This window comes from Eulemur rufifrons, chromosome 12, assembly GCF_041146395.1.
Source record: "Eulemur rufifrons isolate Redbay chromosome 12, OSU_ERuf_1, whole genome shotgun sequence".
Taxonomy (NCBI): Eukaryota; Metazoa; Chordata; class Mammalia; order Primates; family Lemuridae; genus Eulemur; species Eulemur rufifrons.
Genome location: NC_090994.1, coordinates 10,097,364 through 10,119,782, shown reverse-complemented (window position 1 = coordinate 10,119,782; position 22,419 = coordinate 10,097,364). Strand labels below are relative to the sequence as shown.

The following is a 22,419-nucleotide window of genomic DNA, read 5'->3' as shown; positions in this document are numbered from 1 at the left end:
CAACAGATAAAACAAGACTTGTCAGTCATCCCACTGGTTTCAGGGGCACCCTGTTCGCTGCCTCCTCCGTGGAATGAGTCACCCCTTGCAGAACTCGTCACAGCTCAAGTTTAATAAACCTCGCAGCAGCCTGGGAGGAAGCATCACTCTGTCCTCCCACAAAACATGGGCCACCTGAGGCCCCAAGCATAGAGGGAGAGCTATGGGTCACACAGGTGAGAAGGGGAGAGGGAAGGAGATGCCCAGGGGAGGGGACGGGACACCCACTGAGCAGCCCCCAGTGATCTGGTTCCAGGGAAGTAGGTGGTGGCTGAAGTCTGAGCCTCATGAGTTCACACGTGACAGGGCTCAGGGACCATCTCTGCTGCTACTACTCATTGTCAGGCTCCTCGTCACTGTCCTCCCCCAGGGGAAACTCCTTCGTGGGCTTCTGGGTTGCGTACATCCGGGTCTCCATGGGGCAGTCCTGGCTCAGAATAGCCTGCAGCGGTGAGAGGCGAGGAGAGAAATCACTGCACATCTTCTACCCATTCCGTTCCCCCGTCAGCTCATCCCAGTCTAGCCTTGCTGAGGAAAGACACACTAAACAAACGCAGGACCCTCTTTCTGCTTCACGGACGTGCACAGGCCTCCCCAGGCACCTGAGTATATCCACCCTCGTCAGGACAAACATCCAGTATGCTTTTAATGGAGTCCTAACAGGGGCAGTGCCAGGTCCGGCAGGCAGGAAGCCAGCTGGAATTGGCACCGCTATCCATCAGACCTTCTGCCTTCTTTTGTGTTTTTGAGTAACCTCTACATCCACTCCTAACCCAGCCGGGCCCCTCAGGGTGCCTCGTGCTGCAATAAGAGGAGAGAATCTAATTAAAGGAAGTCACATGTTGTGGATCTCTTCCCTGAGGTTTTTGTACTTTGAAAGAGATGCCCTGGTAAGGATAACGGCACACTCGAATGAATGACCGAATGAATCAGTGAACAGATGAATGTGCACAATGGGATTCTGCCCATTTTGGGGAGAGACAACTTGGCAATTCGCACCTTGCCAGTAACCACAGCAACTAGGGGATGCCTGTCCCCAATTCTTTGTGAGCTTCTCATTTTCCTTCTTTCCCTAAGACTCTTCCTAACAACGCAAGGAAAGAGAGGAAGTGGTTACTGAGAGAAGGGAAATTAAGGAAGGGCACAAAGGAAGGATGGAGATGAAAAAGGGATCAGAAAATGGGACAAAGCAGAGAAACTACTGAGAGAGGAAATAAGAGCTCAGGATGAAAGGAAACGGGAGAAACAGAAGTGGATTTTTTTTTTTTTTTTTTTTTTAGCAGTCAGAGCTCCTTACAAGCTTCTCCTCCTTGGCTGGAGGGCTCCTCAGGTAGCAGCAGAGAGGGGCATAGACAATGTTGACGATCCCAATGATGACCATGAGCCAGGGGAAACCGATGGCCTGCACAATGGCACCCCCAGTGGATGGGCCTGTGAGGAATACATCAAGGTCACGTGTGTTTACGGAGCCTGGTCACATGTACGCCACTATGCCAAGGGCAGCAGGTGACCCAGAGCATGCCGCAGGGTCAACTATCTCCAGAACCTTAAGATGGTCCTGCTCCACTTCCAGCTGGGAAACAGCAGATGGGGATGGTGGGGCCTCCACCAACGAACCTATAGCGAAGCCCATGCAAAGAGCCACGTCGGCGATGGCGTAGATGCTCCCATACACGGAGGCGTGGCGCAGGTCCACCAGGTGTCCCATGGTGGGCATCATAGAGGAATCTACCATGCCTGTGGCCAGCACAAACAGGACGCTGTCAGTCCCACCCACAGTCGTGGCATGCCCCTCCCCCAGGGTCCCCTCGCTCTGCCTGCCGTCCTCCCCCTCGGCACCAACAGCTGTTCCAGGTGGGAATTATGAGTCCGTCTCTCCACACCCTGCCAGCACCCTCCTGCTCCTTCTGCCTTCCCACCTACCTCCTCGGATGAGAAAAGGGGCAGGAAAGGCATTGCACCCAGTGTTCAGGGGCTTCTTGTTTCCTTTGAGGGCACTTCTTACCTATGGCGAAGCCAAGCCCGGCATTGGGGCCAATGAGACCAAAAATGTTGTGAGCCAGGGGAACCTGCAAGGGAAGGAAGAAGAGTTTGTCAGGACTCCAGCTGGGCCGGGTGGGGGCAGGGCTCAAGGGGTTGTCACATGACATGCACTCACATTAAGCATGTGCTATGGGCCACACACATCATTTCTTCGCATTTTCACACCTGCTTATGAAGAAGAATCTTTCCCTCCATTGTAAAGATTTGAAAACTAGACTGGTGCCATTTGGGTTAAATGCCCTGACCAAAGTTACAGAGCTGCAGAGTGCCAAGATCAAGTTTGAACCTCAGACTCGATTCCATTATACCATGATAGGGTCCTTTTCTGTCACATGGATGCTTCCTCCCTTCCTCTACCCGTCTCCACCCAAACACACACTTCTCTCCGCGTTCTTGACTGAATGGAGTTGCCTCTTTTCCATTACTGACATCATCCAAAGGTTTTGTTTAAACCCTTAGCTCGGTAGCCATCAGAGCAAGAAGACAGAGAAGAGAGCCCAACAACCAATTAGCCATAAGCTACAGGGGGCAGGTGACATGGTTTGGGTGACACATTGTGAGGCTCTTTCCCACAGCCTTCCCAGCCCCTCAGTGAAAATCCTTCCTTCCCTCTTTTGCAGGTTCCTCACCTCCCTCTCTGGGCAACTGTCACCCAAACCTGCTACCTCAGGTTCACTCCTTAAGGGTTTAACATACTGTTAACAATTGTAGGGGTGATGCCTCAAGAACTGTTTATGTTTTATCAATAGTTAGTGGCTGAGATGTTCTGGGGCTCAGCCCATGCCAGACACTGAGCTGTGGTTTATGGGGATAAACCTCGACAACCCTGGAACCTCGACAACCCTGGGGACACTGTCAGAATCCTCTCGATCCAGATGAGGACGCTGAGCACAGAGAGGTGAGGTCACCAGCTCAAAGTCACACACACGGCAAGCAGCAAAGCCAGGGTGGAAGCCGGAGCTCGAGCTCCCACTGGGGACCTCCAGCCGGTCCTGAGCACAGTACCCAGGGTCTTGCTGCCCTCCTCCCCTGTCCCCCAAGCCTAGGATGCTTTGTGCTCCCGAGTCCCACTGGGGAGAGGGGAAATGGAGGCCTACAGGACTTGAGTGGGGGCTCTTGAAAATAGAAAAGCTGTCTTTCTTTCTTCTTCAATCAAACATTCTGGGGCCAGAGACTGAGGCACAGATGGTGACTGAGGCTCCCTGGGGACTTGTGAGGTCTATCAGGGTGAGATGAGTAAGTGAAGTCATAAAATGCTTCATTTACTCTGCCGGCCCCAGAAATAGATACCAACATGTGTCACTTCATATGCCCACACACAGAGCCTCGGACCTCTGGGCCCGCTGCCCCTCCGCCCCCTCGCTCTCCTTCCCCGACCCTCAGTGGGATGCCCTTCAACTCGTGGCATCTCCCGCGGTGCTCAATTCCTACCTCCTCAAAAACAGTCTGGCCAAAGGTCCTTGCCAAGTCAATCCTCCACTCACTACAAAGGAAAGTGGTCTTTAAATGTCTGAGTCTCTCTCTCTCTCAACTAGGCCTTTTATACTTACACAGAGCAGGCTGGTACCTACGACCACCATCCCAACCAGGGCACACAGCCACCTGGAAGAAAAGAGCCATTGTCAAGCAGCACAAAGGGGAACGTCCCTTCCACTCCCACCCTGTCCCCACCACGCTGGCCAGTCCTGCCAGCCCTAATTCCAGCAACCCTTAGGACTTGAGAAGATGACTGCATCTCTACGTGATGGATTTGTGCCCACGGGAGCGCTCTCCCCATCCGTTCATTGCCCTCATCTCCTCCCTGGCCCCACCAGGAAGTAGAGGAGGCGCAGGTACAATGGGACATATTCTTCCTTCCCTTAGCAGAGGAATCAGCAGGCTCAGAAGGCACTGGACCCTTGGGAGTAGCCCTCAAACTTAACTCATGCTGTTTTCCAGTCCAGACTCCCTCCTACCTAGTCATATTTTACTGGGTCTCTGAGGTCCACCTTGAAAACCACAAAAAGCACCAAACTTCTCTCCTTCTTTGATTTCCCATGACAGCACTTTTTAAACTTATTTTTAAAAATCTTTATCCTAAACTCCAAAGATCAAACTAAAGCTGTTCCCACTGTAGTGGAGGAACAGAGTGCAGACTTACATCTCTTGCCCCCAGTCCTTTTCCCTGGGTGGCCTCCGAGGCACTTCAGTGGTACTCTCTAGAGTTCCATGGAACAGAATTTGACAATCACTGCCCCAAAGTACTGCTTTTTTCAAAGCTGTTCTCTTTGGGGCTTATTTTTTCTCTTCAACTGGGTAGCAAACAGGTGGAAAGTGAGGACTATCCCCCACTGCCTCTTCTAGAGCAACTAGCGCAGAGCTCAGGACCATCCTCTGTCCGTACTGACCTCTCCTCCCATCCACCCACCACCCATCCTCCCAGTGGGCATTTTTTATCAGTGTGTACTTATCCTAAACTTTCGACCTCAGAGAAGCTGTTCATCATCCCAAGTGCAGGGACAAGCTCAAAGGGCTCTCCCATCTTACATTCCTAGCATTCTTCCCAGATCCCCAGGCTACGTACCGCCCCATCTTGTTGGCCAACACCCCAAAGAGGTTGGTGCCGATGAGGTAGGACACACTGGCAGGCAGGAAAACCAGACCTGGAGAAAGACACAGACCCTCACCTTAGCACATGTCCAAGTCACTCCAAAGCACCTTGTCTGCTCCAAGACAGTGACGTCCCCTGGTTACCTTCTGGGATCCCCAAACCACTTTGTTTTACGGTTTGGGGATCCTTGTGCAAACCCAGAGCAGATGTCGCAGGACCTCACACCTCTGCTTGCTGCAGGAGCAGGGCTGTGTTTAGCCTCAATACACTCAATGTGCTTCCAGCTCCCCTCTCAGACTTCCTCGTGAATGGCCCTAATGAGCTGTTCTCATGTATAAAATACCCCTGATTATCAGCATGAGAACATGAGCTTCAGAGAGAGATACACATACTTCCTGAGGAGTCAATTCCTGTCTTGCTATATTCACCTGCCCTGCCATTGCTCTGATAGGGACCTTGGATAAATTAATAAACCTTTCTGAGCCTTGGTTTCCACATCTGGAAAAAGCAAAGCTACAATTTAAGTCATACCAGGTTACAGAGAGCAGTGAATTAGATAATGGATGTAGAGTGTTTTATAAATTGAAGCCCTGGCCATCTGGCTTTTTGTGACGGTAGAGTGAAGTGTTCTGGAAATGTGGGCTTTGGTGCCTGCCACACAGTTCTGGGTTCAATCATCGCTTGGCCACTTATTAGCTCTGTGACCTTGGGTGATTTACTTACCCTCTCTGAGTCTCACTCATCATTCATTCATTCATTTATTCATTTTAATGAGCTTTTATCATGTGCCAAGTATTCTAAGGGCTAGGAATAGAGCAGTGGAGGAGACAAACAAAATCCTAGCTCTTGGGGCGTTTACATTCCAGGGAAGCAAGACAGACAACAAACAAGTAAACAAATAAATGAGATGATTTTGAAAAACGTGGCAATATGGCAGAGCAATCGGGAAGAACAGCTATGTGGGATTTGGGGATCAGGGAAGGCTCCTCTGAGGAGGTGGCACTTAAGCTGAGACCTCAATGACCAAAAGAGTGGCCCTTTCCAGTGGAAAATAAAAAGCATCTAATGCAAATGAAAAGGCCTTAAAGAAAAAAATCACTTGGCTGAAGCATAATGAACAAAGTAGAGAGTGAGAAGATGTAGGTCCTAGGAAACAATTCGGACTTTCTTTTCCAGGGCCATGGGAAGCTTTGGAGGGAAATGACATAATCAGATTTATATTTTCTAAAGTCCCTTAGAATAATGTGTTCATGGGACAAAAGTGGAAGCCAGAAGACTATTCACAGAATCCAAGAGAAAAGTGATGGTGCCTCAGCTTAGAAGTCACAGTGGAGACAAGTGAATAAAGTGAGAGGTTTTGTAGGTAAAGTTGGGGCATTTTCTGTTGGATTCAGTGCACACACTGGAGTAAGGAGGGGGAGGGTGAAGCCAAGGATAACCTAGGTTTTTGTTTTAATGAACTGGGTGGCTGGAGATAGGGAAGACTGGTAGACGAGGAAGAGCTTGGGGGAAATATGAAAGGCTTGAGATAACTGTTAGACATGCAGAGATGTCAGGCAGTGGGATATATAAATCTGGAGCTCCAAGGAGAGATAAATTTGAGACTCATTGGTTTACACGTGGTTCTGAAAGCCATGAGAATGGACGGGATCATCTACAGAAGATCAAATGGAGAAGAATAGAGATCCAAGGTCTGAGCCCTGGGGACTTCTACCTTTAAATGTTAGCAAAAGAGGAGAAGACAGCAAAGGTGATGAGGTGTAGCCAGTGAAGGAGGTGAGAGGAGATGGAATCCAGAAGGGGAGTCTGGCCTTTGATTAGAGCTGGGACAGTACGTGTGGGTACAGGTGCAGGGCAGTGAATACATTTAGTGAAGGAAACCGGAGAATTCCCTTCTCATTGCTTCTGTTTTCTCAATGACTAGGAGACAAAGTCAACAGCTGAGAATGGTGAAAGGATGGGCAAGTATAGGAGGTTTAAGTGGAGAGGTGTCATTTGGAAACAGTCATTTTGGAAAGTGGGAAGGACAGCACAACTAGAGTTCAGCAACAACTAAAGACCGTTGGGCAGTGTGAAGCCTGCTTTAGATTTGTGGCCATAAATTTAAGGTGAAAGCAACAGCCTGGCTGTGTGTTTTTCTGCAGCCCCATCCACTGCTTAGGTGCAGACAAGGAGTAGGCAACTGATAGATTTAATCAGAGTTAAGGCTTTGCCAGGTGACAACCCCAGGGCGAGAGAGGAGTTTCAAAGGAGTGACACTAATGATGGACCATTGAATCCAAGCTGAGTAAAGAATGAAGTGAGGACATGAATAGAGATGGAAATAGAAACAGAACTTAGGCCAGTGGATTGGTCATCCCAGAGTGGCCAAAAAATGTTTATTTGGGGATATTAGAACACCTGAGTGGGGAATATGGAAGAACTTGCTTGGACTTGAGATTTCAGAGGGGATATAATTAACACTGATGACAAGGTCACCGTTTACGGAAGGTCGATGGGTTAAGGTGGAGAGGAAGAAAAGGTCATTGTAAGAGAGTAGATTAAGGAAGAGGACAAGATGTTGTTCACCTGGATACTGAAGTCACTAAAAATGGTGACAGGAGTAGAGGTGAAAAGAATATGAGTCAGATGGTGGCAGCTTGAATGAATGAATGAATAATGAGGAGCAGCTAAGGGGTCACCAGATGATTGCAATGAAGAGGGGTGGGGTGGTGTAATCTAACAATATGATCTTCAAAGGAATTGGGGTCTTTGAAGGAGGACAGAGAGGAAATGATTCAGAAGCAGCAAGGAGAGCAAGGTCTGGGGGAGCAGGGACTTCCACCAAGAGGCTGTAAGGAAACAGTGTTCACTGAAAACATCCGGGGCTCAGGGCAAGAAGGTGAAGGAAGTGTTCGGAGAAGAGAATGAGGGCACAGGAATGCTTGCCAATGACAGGGAGTTCCACAAGATCCAGGATTGGAAAGGGCATTGGAAATTGGGTTAGATTAAGAAATCTCTGAAATATGGGTATAATCATAATTTCTACCAGATAGGCTGGTTGTGGTGTTTAAATGAAATTGTGCATATCAAACATTTTTCACAGTGCCTGGCACAGAGTTAGTGCCCTAGGAGCACTGGCCTTAATTATTATCATCATAATTGGTGAGTGACAAGGGCAGGACTTGAATCCAGGCCTTCTCACTCCAAATCCAGGTGTTTCCGCTACTCCACACCCCCAGTGTGGCAGCACAGTTTGCTCTGGTCAGGGGACTGCTCAGAATCAGCAGTGTGAGTTTCTTTGGGTCTCACCAGCCCTCTTATGCTTCTCTGTACCTAGAAGAAACAATGCAGCCTAATAAAAAGCGTCATGATGATTACAATTATACCAAAAGTCAACAGTTCACCAGTTACTGGCTGACAGCTTGTTTGCTTTTAATATTCTCTTCCACGGATTGGAAGTAAAGCTCACCTTAGTGTATTTGTCTAGTCCATCTGCACAGGTGGTAATCTATTCCAAACTGTACCCATTTGTTTGTATTTAATTGCTTTAAAAAATTTAGAGGTTATAACTACTCAACTGTTGTTTATCTAATATGTGAGCGCAAGCACCTTTAGGAAGCCCAGCAGTCTCCTAGATACATCTCCTTGACATCATTTTAAAGGGCATGAAATTTCCCGAATGAGATTTTCCTCCATCCCTGGATCTGGCTACAGCTTACATTTCTGCAGCATTTTGTGCAAAAATAGGTGTTCCAGACTATATGTCTATAGATAGGTGTATATTTTTCACAGCATGTCTTTAAGGGGTGAGGGATTACACATTTTGTGACTATCAGAATTACTTAAACAAAAATCATTATAAAAATAGTAATATAATATTTTTTTTAATTTACTGAATATATCCTTATTCCATGCACTATGCTGATCCATCTAGAATACATAGGTCAAAATGACCCTAAAAAATATGTTCATTTTTATAAATAAAAAGAGCAATTGGTCTTAGTCTTTTTTCTGCTGCTATAACACAATACTGGGTAATTCATAAAGAGAAGAGACTTATTTGGTTCATGATTCTGGAGGCTGGGAAGTCCAAGGACATGACTCCAGCATCTGCTTGGCCATGTTGCAAGGGCCTTCTTGTTGGGGCATAGCATGGCAGAAGATCATCACATGGAGAGAGAGGAAAAGGGGACCAAACTCCCCCATTTCATCACTAACCCACTCCTGTGATAACAGCCTTAATCCCTTCATGAGGACAGCGCCCCCTGACCGCATCACTCCTTAAAGGTCCCACCTCTCAATACTGTTGCATTGGGGATTAAGTTTCCAACACAGAACATTTTGGGGGACACGTTCAGACCACAGCAGAGTTCAAAGAGGTCAAATAATTTATCCAAGGTTACAATCAGTAAGTGGCCAGGTCAGGCTTCAAACCTACGGGGATCTATTTCCAAAGCCTGGGGTGTTTCCTCCCCTTGATGATAGTACCTTGCCACATAGCAAGCATTCAGTCACAGACTACACATCGCTCTCAAAAGCATTGACTCCTTTGTTCCTCCCAAAAACCTTGAGGTGTTCTTTAAGTAGAGCAGTGGTTTTCAAAGGGGGATTGCTGACTGACCATATCAGCATCATCTGGAAACTTAACAGGCATGAAAGCTTGTGTTTACTGAATTGCTCAAGGTCACTCAGCATCTTATGTCATTTATTCTTTCAATTTCTCTTTGCACTAGATAGTATTATGATATTCATTTAGCTTTTTAAATTTTGTTTTGTTTTGTTTTGTTTTTTGAGACAGGGTCTTGCTCTGTTGCCCAGGCTAGAGTGCAGTGGTGTCATCATAGCTCACTGCAGCCTCCAAGTCCTGGGCTCAAACAATCCTCCTGCATCAGCTTCCTGAGTAGCTGGGACTACAGGTGCATGCCACCATGCCTGGCTGATTTTTCTATTTTTAGTAGGGACGAGGGTCTCACTCTTTGTTCAGGCTGGTCTCGAAATCCTGACCTCAACCTATTCTCCCACCTCAGTCTCCCAGAGTGCTAGGATTACAGGTATGAGCCACCATGCCCGGCCTCATTTAGTGTTTAACATGCTCTCCAGGTGATCCTGATGTAATCACTTGAGAACCTTTGATGTCAGATTTTACAGACCAGACAGTACTGAAGAAAGCTGTGAAAGATGGTGGTAACTGGTGACTGGGTTGCTGAGGAAGGGCTGTGCTGCAGTTGCTCACTGGCACCAAGAACCCGACTGGCCAGAGCCTTGGGGCAGTGGATGCATTATCTGCCCTGAACACCGACTAATTCAATTAATTGTCATGGTCAGAGGCAGTTGCAGCCCAGAAAAATTCAATTTGGGGCTAGGAGTGCCGCTGGGAGCTTTGCTTAGCACCGTCCCCTAAAAATTAGATTTAGTGTTTTTTATTGCATGCTGAGCTATATCACGTTCTTATCAGCTTCCCCTCTGGCCCGATAAGCCTCTCTTCTCTTCAGTGACAGGGCAATTTGCACGTAGCCTTCTCTGTCCCCTTTCTTCAGGCTTCTTGGGAAGGGCTGCAGCCTCCTCTCTGAATCTCTGCATGGAGAATAGGACACTGAGCTCTCTCTCCTGGGCCCAGATCTTCTCCTGGGACACAGAGCCCAGCACCTTTCCTACATGAGTACTACATAAGCACCTTTTTAGAGGTGAAAAGACAGCAAAAGGGTAATCTTGGGGATGGAGCATTGAAGAGAGGAAAGCGAGGATGGTAATGGTGGTGCATATTAACACTGTACGTGGTAGAGAGCATTTCCACATCTTATGTCATTTATTCCTCCAATTTCCCTTTGAACTAGGTAGAATTATGATGCTCATTTTAGAGATGAGAAAACTGATGCTCAGAAAGCCTAATCAATCTGCACAAGTCTGCGTAGGCAATCAATGGAGCTGAAACCAAAACCTAGGCCTTTAGACTGAAAATTTTTAATCATTCTACTATATAGCTAGGTATGCGACCCCCCCCACCCCCTCTCACCCTGCCCGTCCTTAGACTGCTTCTCTGAGGGACTGCCCACCCACTCGGGCTTGATTCATGGGTATGGACCTAGAAGGTCATTCTGAGAAGGAAGCTGTCCCTGTGTAACTCTGATGACCTGGACCTGAGAGGAAGGGCCCAAAGTATCTGCCTCCTGCCCCAGCCTAGCAGGTGCCAAGGTCACTTACCTAGCTGCCACTCAGGGGAGCACATGGTCTGCATCATCCAGATGGGCAGTGTGGGCTCCAGGATGGCCACGCCCATGTTGGCAAAGCAGATGGAACCTGTGGGGACAGTGCTGTGAGCCAATGGGGCTTCCTGAAGCCTAGACTCTCCTGGCCCAGTGGGAGGCCATTGTCAGCTCACCTGCAGCCACCAGGATGTAAGGGTCTCTGAGAAGCGTCAAGAGCGGAGTCCCCTTGGTACTCTGAGAACATGGATGACAAAACCATTTCCATTTGTACAGCGTATACATATCTCCTCTTTTCACAGAATCTGAGAATGTGCAGACAAGGCCTTGAAGACCATTTTACATCAGCTCGATCACTGTAGACCAGGAAACCCAGTCTAGGGACTTGCCTGATGTCCTGGAATGAATGGCGGCAGAGCCCCTCCTTTGTGCAAGGCAGGCACTGTGGTGGTCTCAGAGAGGGGCCAACATAGTCCAGAAGTGATTCCTGCCTTCAAATGACCATCAACCAGGTCAGAGTGGATTGGTAGCAAGGCCAGGATTGGCCCACAGATATCTGGACTCCTGGCCTTGAGTCTTTCTGCTAGACTCCCTGGCACTGTGTGTCCTGGGAGAACCACAGGCAGATGCTGAAACCCAAAACTGAGCATAGAGGCCATACTCAGAAAGCCTCTCAAGCTTTCTGAATTCTTTGTTCTGACCATTTTGAGCCAACACTGGACTGAGGTAGTAAAAGCAGCTTGAACACCTAGGTTAAAATGCCAGCCTAAATGTCCAGTTCCAATGTCCCCTCCCCTCGGGACATATTTTCATCCCAGCTAAACTTGGTCACCCACCATCCTTCCATGCACCCAGAGGTCCCTTGGCTCTCACCTTTGCTACCTTTGCCTCAACTACCTGCCTTCTCCTCTCCACAGTTCCACATCCTGCCCACTCTTCACAGTCAAGCTCAAATGGTTCCTTCTTTTCTAGAATGTTCCCTGACTCACTACCTGAAATCTCTCCCTCTTTCAAACTTCCTGAGCACAGTCCTAATCTTCTATTGTGTTTACTGCATTCTTTTAACAGATTTAATAATTTTGATAACCTTCTTTGCATAGATGCAGGTGTGGGTTAAGATATTTAGAGATCCTAAAACTAAAATGATCATGCGCTCACCCCATACATAATTCAGTGTAAACAAACTGATGTAAATCAGAAAAATACACATAAAATAAACCCTTCGACCCAACAATCCCACTTCTAGGAATTTATTCTAAAGATTACTGCCAACATTATTAAAATGCAAAGTCAAGGTCTTCAGATCAAACTTTCCCATATTTTATGCACTTTCTTATCTTTCTTACTTCATGGTTTGATATGGATTTTCCAGAGCCATTTTTGGCTTGGAGCCATACAAATACCAACTCTGGCATTTATTCACTGTGACAAAATGACAGTCTGTTAGGGATGCTCTTGAAGGATGTCTTTTATTAGGGGAGAGATTGTCTGGGTGGCCACCACAGCCTTTTCTGTCTCTGAGATGATGTTACAGCCCTGGATACTCAGGTCTCAATGTCATCGTCTCCTGGTTCCAAATATGTGTGTGTGTGTGCGTGCGTGCATAAATACATACTCGTATATTCTGCAAGGCTTCTTTGATTCTTCATAAGGCCCTTCTGCCATCTTTGTCCAACATCAAGCCAAATATGCTCACTATGTCCCACATTACCCTAAATGTGACCCTACTGGGAATCCAAGTACAGTTCCCGCTTTCCCTGACTCTACTTCCCTTCACCTTTCTTCTGATGGTTTGACAGGCATGCCTGGTTCCCTGCACTTCACCTTTCTATATATCTTTTAGTAATGGAGCTTGGTGTCTACTTACCTCTGGAGAGACTCTGGAAGGCTGTAGGATGCAAAGCTGGAGAGCTAGGAAAGAGAGGGAGAGATGGTTCAGTCTGTCCACTGACTAGCTGGGGGCTCCAATACCAGCCATCTTGCTGCCACCCTATCACATACAAATCCAACTCCCTCAGTTTCTTCCTTCTTTCCTAGGATGGGGCAATCCTTGACCCATCAAAACATGCCCACACCACTTAGTATTAGTCAAGATGGACACCAGAGCACTGATCTGGGCTGCCACTTGCCTGGGGGCTCTAAGGGTGACTTACCACCATCCAGTAGTGCCAGGAAGGCCAAGACAAGGAAGGGAGAAGACTTCCCAACCAACTCATACATCACACTTCCAAAGGGAGCTCCCACTGCAAAGGCAAAGCAGGCACAGATTCCAGAGGTGAGGGCGAATCCCAGCCCAGGAAACTCGTGAGCATTTACTCCGTGGGCATTTACGGAAGGCCTGCTAGGGCTAAGCTCCATGGGAGGTTCTAGGGATTCAGAGATGGAGAAGACATGATCACTGCCCCGAGAAGCTCACTATCTACTGGAGGAAATGTGTGTGTGTGTGTGTGTGTGTGTGTGTGTGTCGGGGGGACTGGACAATTAGAACACGGTGGGAAGTTCAACAGCAAAAGGTTGCATGCACAGAGTATGTAAGCATGCACAGTGATGTAAGTAGAGTGCATCAGAAAGTCCAGGCAACCACATGAGCTTTGCCAAATGCATAGTGCCTGGTGGGGCAGAAGCTTGTATGAAGAACACAGAGATGTCAGAAAAGAGAGTGCAGGTGGAGAAGAAATAGAAGAAAGTGGGTGTTACTTGAATAGGAGTATTTGGGAGGAGAGGAGTGCAGATGGGGAAGGTTGAGGCTGTGGAACCAAGGGTCCTGTGTGTCTAGATGAGGTGTCTACTTGGCCTTGTGGCCTAGGGAGAGACATCAGGGGAGAAACACCACCAGCTCTGCACTCAGGGAGATTCTTCTGGCGGCACCGTGGAGGAAGGAAGGGATGCGAGAGGGCTCAGGCAGGAGGCAGGTGCCATATTCCAACCAGGAAGAGATGAGTGGATATAAGGGGGCTTTTTCATTTGGGAGTGACTGATGATGAACGAGTCCAGGATGCATCTGAGTGCTAGGCTGCGTATTTGGGTTAAGGGATGCTAACAAATGACAGAGTTTTTTATTTCTCTCCTCTCCGTGGTGGTAAAAGGTGGAGCACAGGCCAAGGAAAAGATGTGGGTGTTTTCTTTTCAATGAACTTATAAACTCCTGGAGGGCAGGAACGATGTCTCACCTAAATCCCTTCTGCAATAAGTGCTCAGCAGAAGTATGTGGCTTGTCGATTAAGTCATACAAGGGATGAGCCCCAGAGAAAGGATAACCTTACTGTTTGGAGCTTGGGACTCAGAGCCCAGAATATCAGTCTGTATCCTGGCTCTGGCATTTCCTGGCTAGGTGACCTTGGATGGCTATTTAACCTTTCTTACCCTCATCTCTATAATGCGGGCATTATTCCTCCTTCACAGGGTGATGGTGAGGAATAAAAGAGACTGTGTCTGTAATGAATTTCACAGAGAATCTGGCAAAGGGTATGCTCTGTCCATGCCTCGAAGCAGAGCTGAGCCAGGCAGTGGCTGCTAATGTGGGGAGGTTCACTTCCACCAACAGGCTGGCTTTCTGGAACTTTCCCAGGCCCTTCTGGGCTGTTCAGCGTCTTAGAAAGAAAGAAATTTCATCTTTCGTCAGTAATATTTCTCAAGGAGTCAAATATAATTGGGCCAGGGAGGGAAGGAAAAGACTCATCTTCCATGACCTTGGGAGCACCTGCCTCCTGGAGCCATCTTTGGAGAGTCTACAGTCCCCCCAGCCCCTGATCCTAGAACCCACTGGTGCCACTTACCCAATAGTCCCAAGGCAAGGCCCCCCAGGGCGGTCCCCATGGCTCGCCCCCGCTCCCTGTCATCAGTGTAGAGACTTGCCAGCATCCCGAGACCTGCATGAGGAGAAGCAGAAGGAGCCAGAACGTGGGAGCTTCATCTGCCCCAGTGGAGTCCTTGGTCCCTGCCCTACCATATCTTTAGAGATAATCCTTGCTAGAGTTTCAGCCTGAGGAGTGTTTTAAAACATAACCCATAGTACTCCACAAATACTACCCCTGCAGGCCCCCGCACCCCGAGAGTGCTCACCCCTTCTGTTCAGAATATTGTTGGAAGTGCAAAGGCCTCTGGGGAGGTGACACAGAATGCCACCGCCCAATTACACTGCATTTCACAGCTCTTGTCACGTCCTAGCGCACTGCCCTGAATGAGAGGACGGCGGAACAGATCAGGAAAAGGAAAACCCAGGAACACACAGACTGTTCTATTTAACGGGGGTGTCCAAGGAAGAGCTTGAGGGCACTAGGACCTGGGGAGGGTGTGGGCTGGTGCTGTGCAGCAGCTGCACGCCCAGGTCCATTTGTCTGGTGTAAATTGGCATAAAACATCCACTTCATGGGATTCCAGTAAATATCGTATTTGGTAATACTTTGCAGACCGTGGGGGTATTAACAGCAATAATGTTAACATTACCGTTCCTAAGAAACGTTAAGAGGGGACAGAGAAAGGACCATTAAGTAGCACTACATATTATAAAAGCCTGGTCTACTTCACGGTGTTACCATGGGCTTGTTCTGACCTGAGCTAGCTGCACCTGAATATTATCAGAAGAAGTTACTATGTCAGACTTAGCGATTTATGGACCCTTTACCTTGTTTCTGAATCACAATTTCTACTCACCAGGATGCTACTTTCCTTAATTTCTTCTTATAAATCTTACAGGGTTTGAGCGAGTAAGAGACGTTTGTGTGTGTGTGTGTGTGTGTGTGTGTGTGGTGTGCGTGTGATGAAGATGTCAGTTGTTACCTGCAACAGATGAAAATGAAGATCCAATGCCTTGAAGGGTTCGGGCCACGAACAGCAGGGAGTAGGTGCCAGAGAAAGCAAACACTAGGCAAGGAGAATGGCAAGAAAGCTCCGGTTAGCAAATTGCCTCGGCTTCCCCAGCCACCAGAAGACATGGCACGACATTGCAGATTCGAGTCATTATGCACATGTCTTAATAAGGCTGGATGACTGCTCCCTATTTTTGGAATTGTCTTTCTAACCTTCTATCCCTCAATCAGAACTGCTTTTTAGTTGACAAGAAGACTGAGAAACCACAGAAGCATAAGCCAAGGCAATGTCATGTGTTTCAAGGACTACTGGCATTGGGTAGAAAATAATATCTTGTGATTCAGTCAGATCCTGCCCTTTACCTTATATTGGAAGATCTTTTAACCAAATCAAATCATTATTTATTTAGTAATACTAAACACACAGCTCTGGTAGACTCTGTAGCAGATGTGAAGTCAAGAGAATATTCAGTTCATGCCCTAGAAAGAGGTTCAGTCTATTGGAGACTAACATACGTGAAACTGAGAACCAAATAGTAATATGTTATCCAAAACAAAATTACAGGGTGCTGGTGGTCAGGGGAGTAAGCTCAGACATGTCTCACCTCCAATTCCAGAGCAGTGTCTACTAAAGCAAGAAGAATCTCCCCAAAGTGTCTGAATCAGAAGAATTTTAATCCCTTTGCCCATTCATTACAGATGTCTTTTGGCTGTGTTTATAATCTTCTCCCATTATTTCCCGACGTGATCACACTGAACTATTCCTTGTCTCCCAAACATATACCTCCTTGATCTCTCCTGGCTTTCTGATTTCCAATCTATTCTGTCTAGTATTCTTATGTCCTTTGATCAACTTGTCTTGGTTTGCCCAGAAATTTCTTGGTTTTAAAACTGAACGTCGGCTGGGCGCGGTGGCTCACGCCTGTAATCCTAGCACTCTGGGAGGCCAGAGGCGGGTAGATCGCTCAAGGTCAGGAGTTCGAGACCAGCCTGAGCAAGAGCGAGACCCCGTCTCTACTAAAAATAGAAAGAAATTATATGGACAGCTAAAAATATATATAGAAAAAATTAGCCGGGCATGGTGGCGCATGCCTGTAGTCCCAGCTACTCGGGAGGCTGAGGCGGTAGGATCGCTTAAGCCCAGGAGTTTGAGGTTGCTGTGAGCTAGGCTGACGCCACGGCACTCACTCCAGCCCGGGCACCAAAGCGAGACTCTGTCTCAAAAAAAAAAAAAAAAAAACTGAACGTCAAAAAATCCCACAAAACCTGAAAGTCTTATATCCTGGGAAACCCCTTGCTATAATTTGGATATGGGTTGTTTATCCTCACCAAATCTCACATTGAAATTTGGTTCCCAGTGTTGGAGGTGGGGTGTAATGGGAGCGGTTTGGGTTGTAGGGGCAGATCCCTCATGCATAATATTCTGGGGGCAGTGATGGTGAGGGGTGGTGATTGAGTTCTCACTCTACAGTTCCTGCAAGAGCTGGTTGTTAAACAGAGCCTGGCACCTCCCCCCTCTCTTGCTTCCTCTCTCACCAGGCAAGTTTGCACATTTGGCTCCCCTCTGCCTTCTGCCATGAGTGGAGGCAGCCTGAAGCCCTCACCAGACGCTGAGCAGATGCTGGCACCATGCTTCTTGTACGGACTGCAGAACCATGAGCCAAATAAACTTCTTTTCTCTATATATTATCCAGCCTCAGGGATTCCTTGATAGCAACACTAAATAGACTAAGACACCCCTTAATCCCAGGCAAACCAGGATAGCTGGTCACCCTATTTAGGAAGACCAAGGCAATTTGCTTATCACTTTGCACCCTTTACATGGGCCCCCATTTTGCCCCTAATTACATTAAGTATGTTTCCTAGTTGGGAAGTTCAGAGTAGTAATGAGTGTCAGCAACCTCTTTTAAGTATTTTAAAAACACTGAATGATGCTACAAGGATATCCTAAACATTAAACGTAGTTTCTTTTGGCTACAATTAGGCCAACTCAGTATAGCAAAACTGGTTATCTTATGGAAAATCATTATTTAATACATACAGTTAGGTAGATAAGAAAAGCTTTTAGGCCAGGCTCAGTGGATCACATTTGTGATTCTAGTGTTTTGGGAAGCCAAGGTGGGAGAATTGCTTGAGGCCAGGGGTTTGGGGCCTGCCTGAGCAACATAGCAAGACACCATCTCTACAAAAAATAGAAAAATTAGCCAGGCATGGTGGCACACGCCTGGAGTCCCAGCTACTAGGGAGGCTAAGGCAGGAGGATTGCTGGGGCCTAGGAGTTTGAGATTGCAGTGAGATATCATGATGCCACCACATTCCAGCCCAGGCAACAGAATGAGACACTGTCTCAAAAATATTAAAAAAAATAAAAATAAAAAAAAAAGGAAGGAAGAAAAGAAAAGAAAAGCTTTTAAAACATGAGCTCTTGGCAGAGAATTAGGCAAGGACCTTATGCTAAAGAGTTCGGGATCCACTAGCACACTGCATTATCTTATTTTGCAAGGTGTTTATCTCCCTAGGCAACCATCATACACTCCTGGACACCTGGAACCAGGTCTTTTCATTCTTTACATGACTGTGGCTATGAAGGCATAAAACATGTGCTCCATAAAATTTTATGGAAAAAAATGTTAAATCTCATTTGATGAAATAGGGCATCTTATTGTTTTTTAATTTGCTATTTAGCATAAGCTGAGCTTCTAGAATTTCAATGAACATTGCTAACTTGAATTTCCTTATTTTCTTTGATTCAGCTAGACTTTTACTAGTAAGATGCAGTTCTCAAGACAGAATTTCACATCTCAAGCTCTTGCACTTGGCAGCCTTCCAGCCCTGAATGCAACAAATTCTTCTTAAACGCTGGGTTGGTAGGAGTCAAGTCCTATGCTGGAAGGGAAGAAAAGTTGAGGAAGAGGAATAGAGAAAGCAGATAACCAACAGAAAGGCAATAAAAACACGAGGGAGAAGGAGGTGTGTCATCAGAGAGCAGAGAGTCAGCAGAATCATCAGACCCAAGGTGGGTCCCCAGGCTGCCTTCCCCTGTGTGAACCCCAAACACAAACCCCATTCCTTCCTTCTTATTTCACTTCTCAGGGTCCATTTCCAGACTTATTTTTCTCACTTACTATTTTTATTCCATCTCATTTTATTAGGAACATTTAGCGGATACTGGGTGGACTATTTGTCTTTCTCCTTCTTGCTTCTTTAGCAAATTTACTTTCCTAAGCCCTAACCTTTAATGTCTTTAACTGGAAAGCAATAGACTTCTTGGAATTTTCCAGATGCTGTTGTCTAATTTCCTTTTTTTTTTTTTTTCTTGGTACTTGCCCTTTACCATGGCATATCAAAATAGTATGATCTCTTCCTGAAGCTGGGGGTTGTATTAAACTTGCTCAAGGGATTACCGATAGATACACACAGAGACACTATAGCATACACATTCAAAAACCCTTCATAATTTCCCAGCTCAAGTAAATAAAGTATCTGTTCTTCTATAGCAGAACAGACAAATTCCAACTAGACTGAGTTGCCACTACTGTTCTAGTTCCCATACCGAAAACTACAAAGCATTTAAATCAACTTCCCAGTCCACTTAGTCAAATGCCTAATTACTCTCTGGGCTATCCCACTCTCTACACTAAATTCACATGATAAGATCAAAGACAATCAGTGAAGGGAAGAAAAGAGGCAGCAAGTTACTTACTAACTGTGGAGAGAAACATGATAACAAAGCCAGCAAACATGGGAATGTGATATCCAATCCTAAAAAGGGAATTAAAAAAAAAAAGGATATAATTCCAATAGGCATTCATATACTTTGACTATGTTTTTTAATGTAAGTGGGAGCAGAAATGCAGTTATTTCAGCACATGGTAAAACATGCCTCTGAATGCAGGTGTGGAGATGGAACATGACACGTGAATGAGTCCAAGCAAATAAACAAAAATGCAAAGTTACCTATAGACCAGGGCCAAGATTCTCATTTCTAGAAAGGATAGCCTAGGTAGAGTACATGCCCCTTTGAAACATCAGGATAATCCTAAACACGGTGATTGGGAAGACAGTGCTCTAGGATTACAATAGGACTATCCCCTTCCAGCCCTCGTCTGTTCAAGCCGTGTTCCAGAGCACAGATATAACATCAACAGCACACTGCTATTCACTGGCTCTCTTCTTGGTACTCAGTATTCAATATATCACTAAGAAAATCTAAAGCCTGTGCATTGCATCAATAATATGTTATCATTGGGGGTAACCAGCTTTCCAAAAACCAACTGCCCTGGGGACCAGATAAGTGAGTATTCCTCCTTTTCCCTTCTAAACCACCTTTATACGCCTCAGCTCATCCTCCTGTTCCTGAGTCCCTGAGCACCCACTGAGATACCTGTTGGTGAGAGGTCCCACGCATGGGTTGACCAGAAGTTGCATTATAGCCTTTGAAGCAAACAGAACCCCAACACGGGTGTTCTCTTTCTTCAAGAACTCTGTGCCTCGCAAGCAGTTGTTTCTATGTGCTGAGATGGCTTCAATAACTGGAGGGGGGCTGATGTCAGAAGTGCCATTTGTCTGTGCTGTGCCATTGGGTGCACTTTCTTCAATAGCCAGCGTGGTGTTGTCAAAGAAGGAGAAGATGGTGGAAAAATCAGGAGAGGCGAGGGCAGATGGGGAACCTTTGGCACGGCCGAGGTGCAGAGAGTAGTTGACTTCTTTGAACTCCGTGACATACAGGAAGGTGGGCACAACAGGCACTGAAAGTCAAGGACACATGGTAGGGGCTAAGGAAGGATTGCCCTTTTACCGCTACTAGGTTCTGGGGCACTATGATGAGGTTTGGTTTTACGCTCAAGGAAGGTGTCTAAGTGACATGATTTAAAGCCTGCTGATAGACCCTGCTGCCCAAATTATGCTATCAGCTAAAGTACCTAAATGCAGCCACCATCATACAGTGAGTCCTTGTTATTCGTGGATTCCGTATTGGCTAATTTGTCTACTCACTAAAATTTCTGTGTAATACCCAAATCAATACTCGCTGAGTTATCACAATTTTTTGCAGACATATGAGTATGTTTCAGCCTTCTTGTTCCTGCTCTCACACAGACCAGAGGATGGGGGTGGGAGGGGACCGGGCAATGTGGCGCCAGCAGCCCCAGCTCTGGAACCTGTTAGATGTTAGACACAGGTGGGCTTGAATCTCATCATGGGCAAGTCATTGAACACTTCACATATTTTACCCAAGAGGGGCAACATATTAGTACCCATTTATACACTGGTACAACTTAACGAAATAATTACGAGTACCAACTGGAAAAAGCAGGACTCTGAGAGAATGAACCGCAAGGAAGGCAGGTCTTGGTAAGGCAGGACTTGGCTATGCAAATAAACTATGCTATTTTTATAGAGCAGAGGCTGGAAAGGCCACACGGTGAGATGCTGCTCGCTGCCCAGGGGTATGTGGAGTCATTAGCACCTTGGGAAGACAGTTAGAGGAGGAAGGAGCACACAGCTGGTACTGGCTCCAGGTCACCCTCTTTTCTGGTCTGATGCTCTCTGAACCTCCCCTTCTTTGAAACTCTGGAGTCTTTCAGCAACATTTGGCAAGCTTCAGACTCCATTTCCTCCAATCCCCAGCAACCTCTGTGTGGTTTTAAGCATAGAAAGAAACATTCTCAAATCCATTCACTGCTGAAACTGAGCAGGGTATGTGCTGCCTGCTGGGACCCAAGTTCAAGTTAACCCTCAGGACAAAACCCCCAAACGTACCCACCACAGTCAGCAGCATGTTGTCCAAGAGCAGAGCAACAAACACCACCACCAGCACCAGCTGCCGAGACGATCTCCCCTCCTTCAGCCACCTCTGAGGAGTGTCTAGAACAGTCCTGAGCATGGCGAGGGCGGGGCGAGATACTCGTCTCCTTCAGGTTCTTGGGGAGGGTCCTGTTACAGCTGCAGGTCTTCTGCAGCCTTTACAGAAGAGGGGAAGAAGTCTGCCCAGATGAGCGAAAGTCACTATGAAAATGAAAAGTGCAAAAGGTTGCAAGTAGTTAGATGGTATTTGGAAACGTTTCCATATCTGTATCACTGTTCACTTCTTTTACATCTCTATAACTCTACCTGGTTTCCAAAATGCATTCCACATAAGTGCTGCCTATTGGCTATTTACATCTGGAATTTTACCTAAAACATTAAACAGAACACAGATCACCTATGCCTGTGTTTTTCAAATAAGAGACATTTGCCTATCACCTTGATGGTTTATGTCATAGCTGATGACTATTATTTACTGTCCTATTATTTAATTCATCTTTCCCTTTAAGGTTAAAAAGTAACTTTATGGACCATGTCAAAAGAAAAAAAATTATGTTCTCTGTCTACATACCACCCCAAAATTATCGTCTTGTTCTAAGTGCCACCCAAAATATTTCAGGTGGCACAAGCGTCACTTGCACTGCCCACGGAGACTCATCGGCCTAGACCAACACTTCCATCTCACAGATGAGAAATCTGAGACTCAGGAGGTTAGGAGATTAGTTTTGGGTCATACAATCAGTGCCAAATTGGGATGAAATCCCAAGTTTTTTTAACTTGTAGGCTTATTCTCTACCAATTTCCCTTGCTCTGTAATACTAGAAGCACTTTTATTGTTTAAGCTAGAAACTCTTGCTCAGAAATGTGTGTTGCTCTGGGGAAATAAAATACTAACTTTCATGGTCAGTTTCCTATATAGGATTTTGTATCATTAGTCAGCATTAAGTCA

The 22,419-nt window shown here is 46.5% G+C and overlaps 1 protein-coding gene across 3 annotated transcripts; it reads right to left on the bottom strand.

Annotated features, from left to right (window-relative positions):
• Positions 1–370: 370 nt before the first annotated feature.
• Positions 371–21,549, bottom strand: SLC18A1 (solute carrier family 18 member A1). 3 transcript variants are annotated; one of them, XM_069485185.1, is made up of 15 exons: positions 21,426–21,549; positions 20,050–20,413; positions 19,369–19,427; positions 15,637–15,720; positions 14,634–14,726; positions 13,011–13,100; positions 12,725–12,768; positions 11,034–11,094; positions 10,856–10,951; positions 4,646–4,724; positions 3,633–3,684; positions 2,045–2,108; positions 1,657–1,776; positions 1,337–1,470; positions 371–481 (listed from the first exon to the last, which is right to left on the bottom strand). In XM_069485185.1, the coding sequence occupies exons 1-15, from the start codon at positions 21,547–21,549 to the stop codon at positions 371–373; spliced, it is 1,575 nt and encodes a 524-aa protein (XP_069341286.1). The 3 variants fall into 3 exon arrangements, with proteins under 3 accessions (XP_069341286.1, XP_069341287.1, XP_069341289.1); XM_069485186.1 differs by lacking the exon at positions 10,856–10,951; XM_069485188.1 differs by lacking the exon at positions 1,337–1,470 and having other exon boundaries at positions 393–481.
• Positions 21,550–22,419: the final 870 nt, after the last annotated feature.

What these genes read in the sequence shown, in the direction of transcription:
- SLC18A1 (XM_069485185.1), bottom strand. Translation starts at nt 21,549, where the DNA reads ATGCTCAGGACTGTTCTAGACACTCCTCAGAGGTGGCTGAAGGAGGGG. An exon ending in CATGCTGCTGACTGTGGTGG is followed by an intron (nt 20,414 to 21,425) that starts GTACGTTTGGGG and finishes CTTGACTTTCAG; the next exon opens with TGCCTGTTGTGCCCACCTTC. An exon ending in GTGGGACCTCTCACCAACAG is followed by an intron (nt 19,428 to 20,049) that starts GTATCTCAGTGG and finishes TTCCCTTTTTAG; the next exon opens with GATTGGATATCACATTCCCA.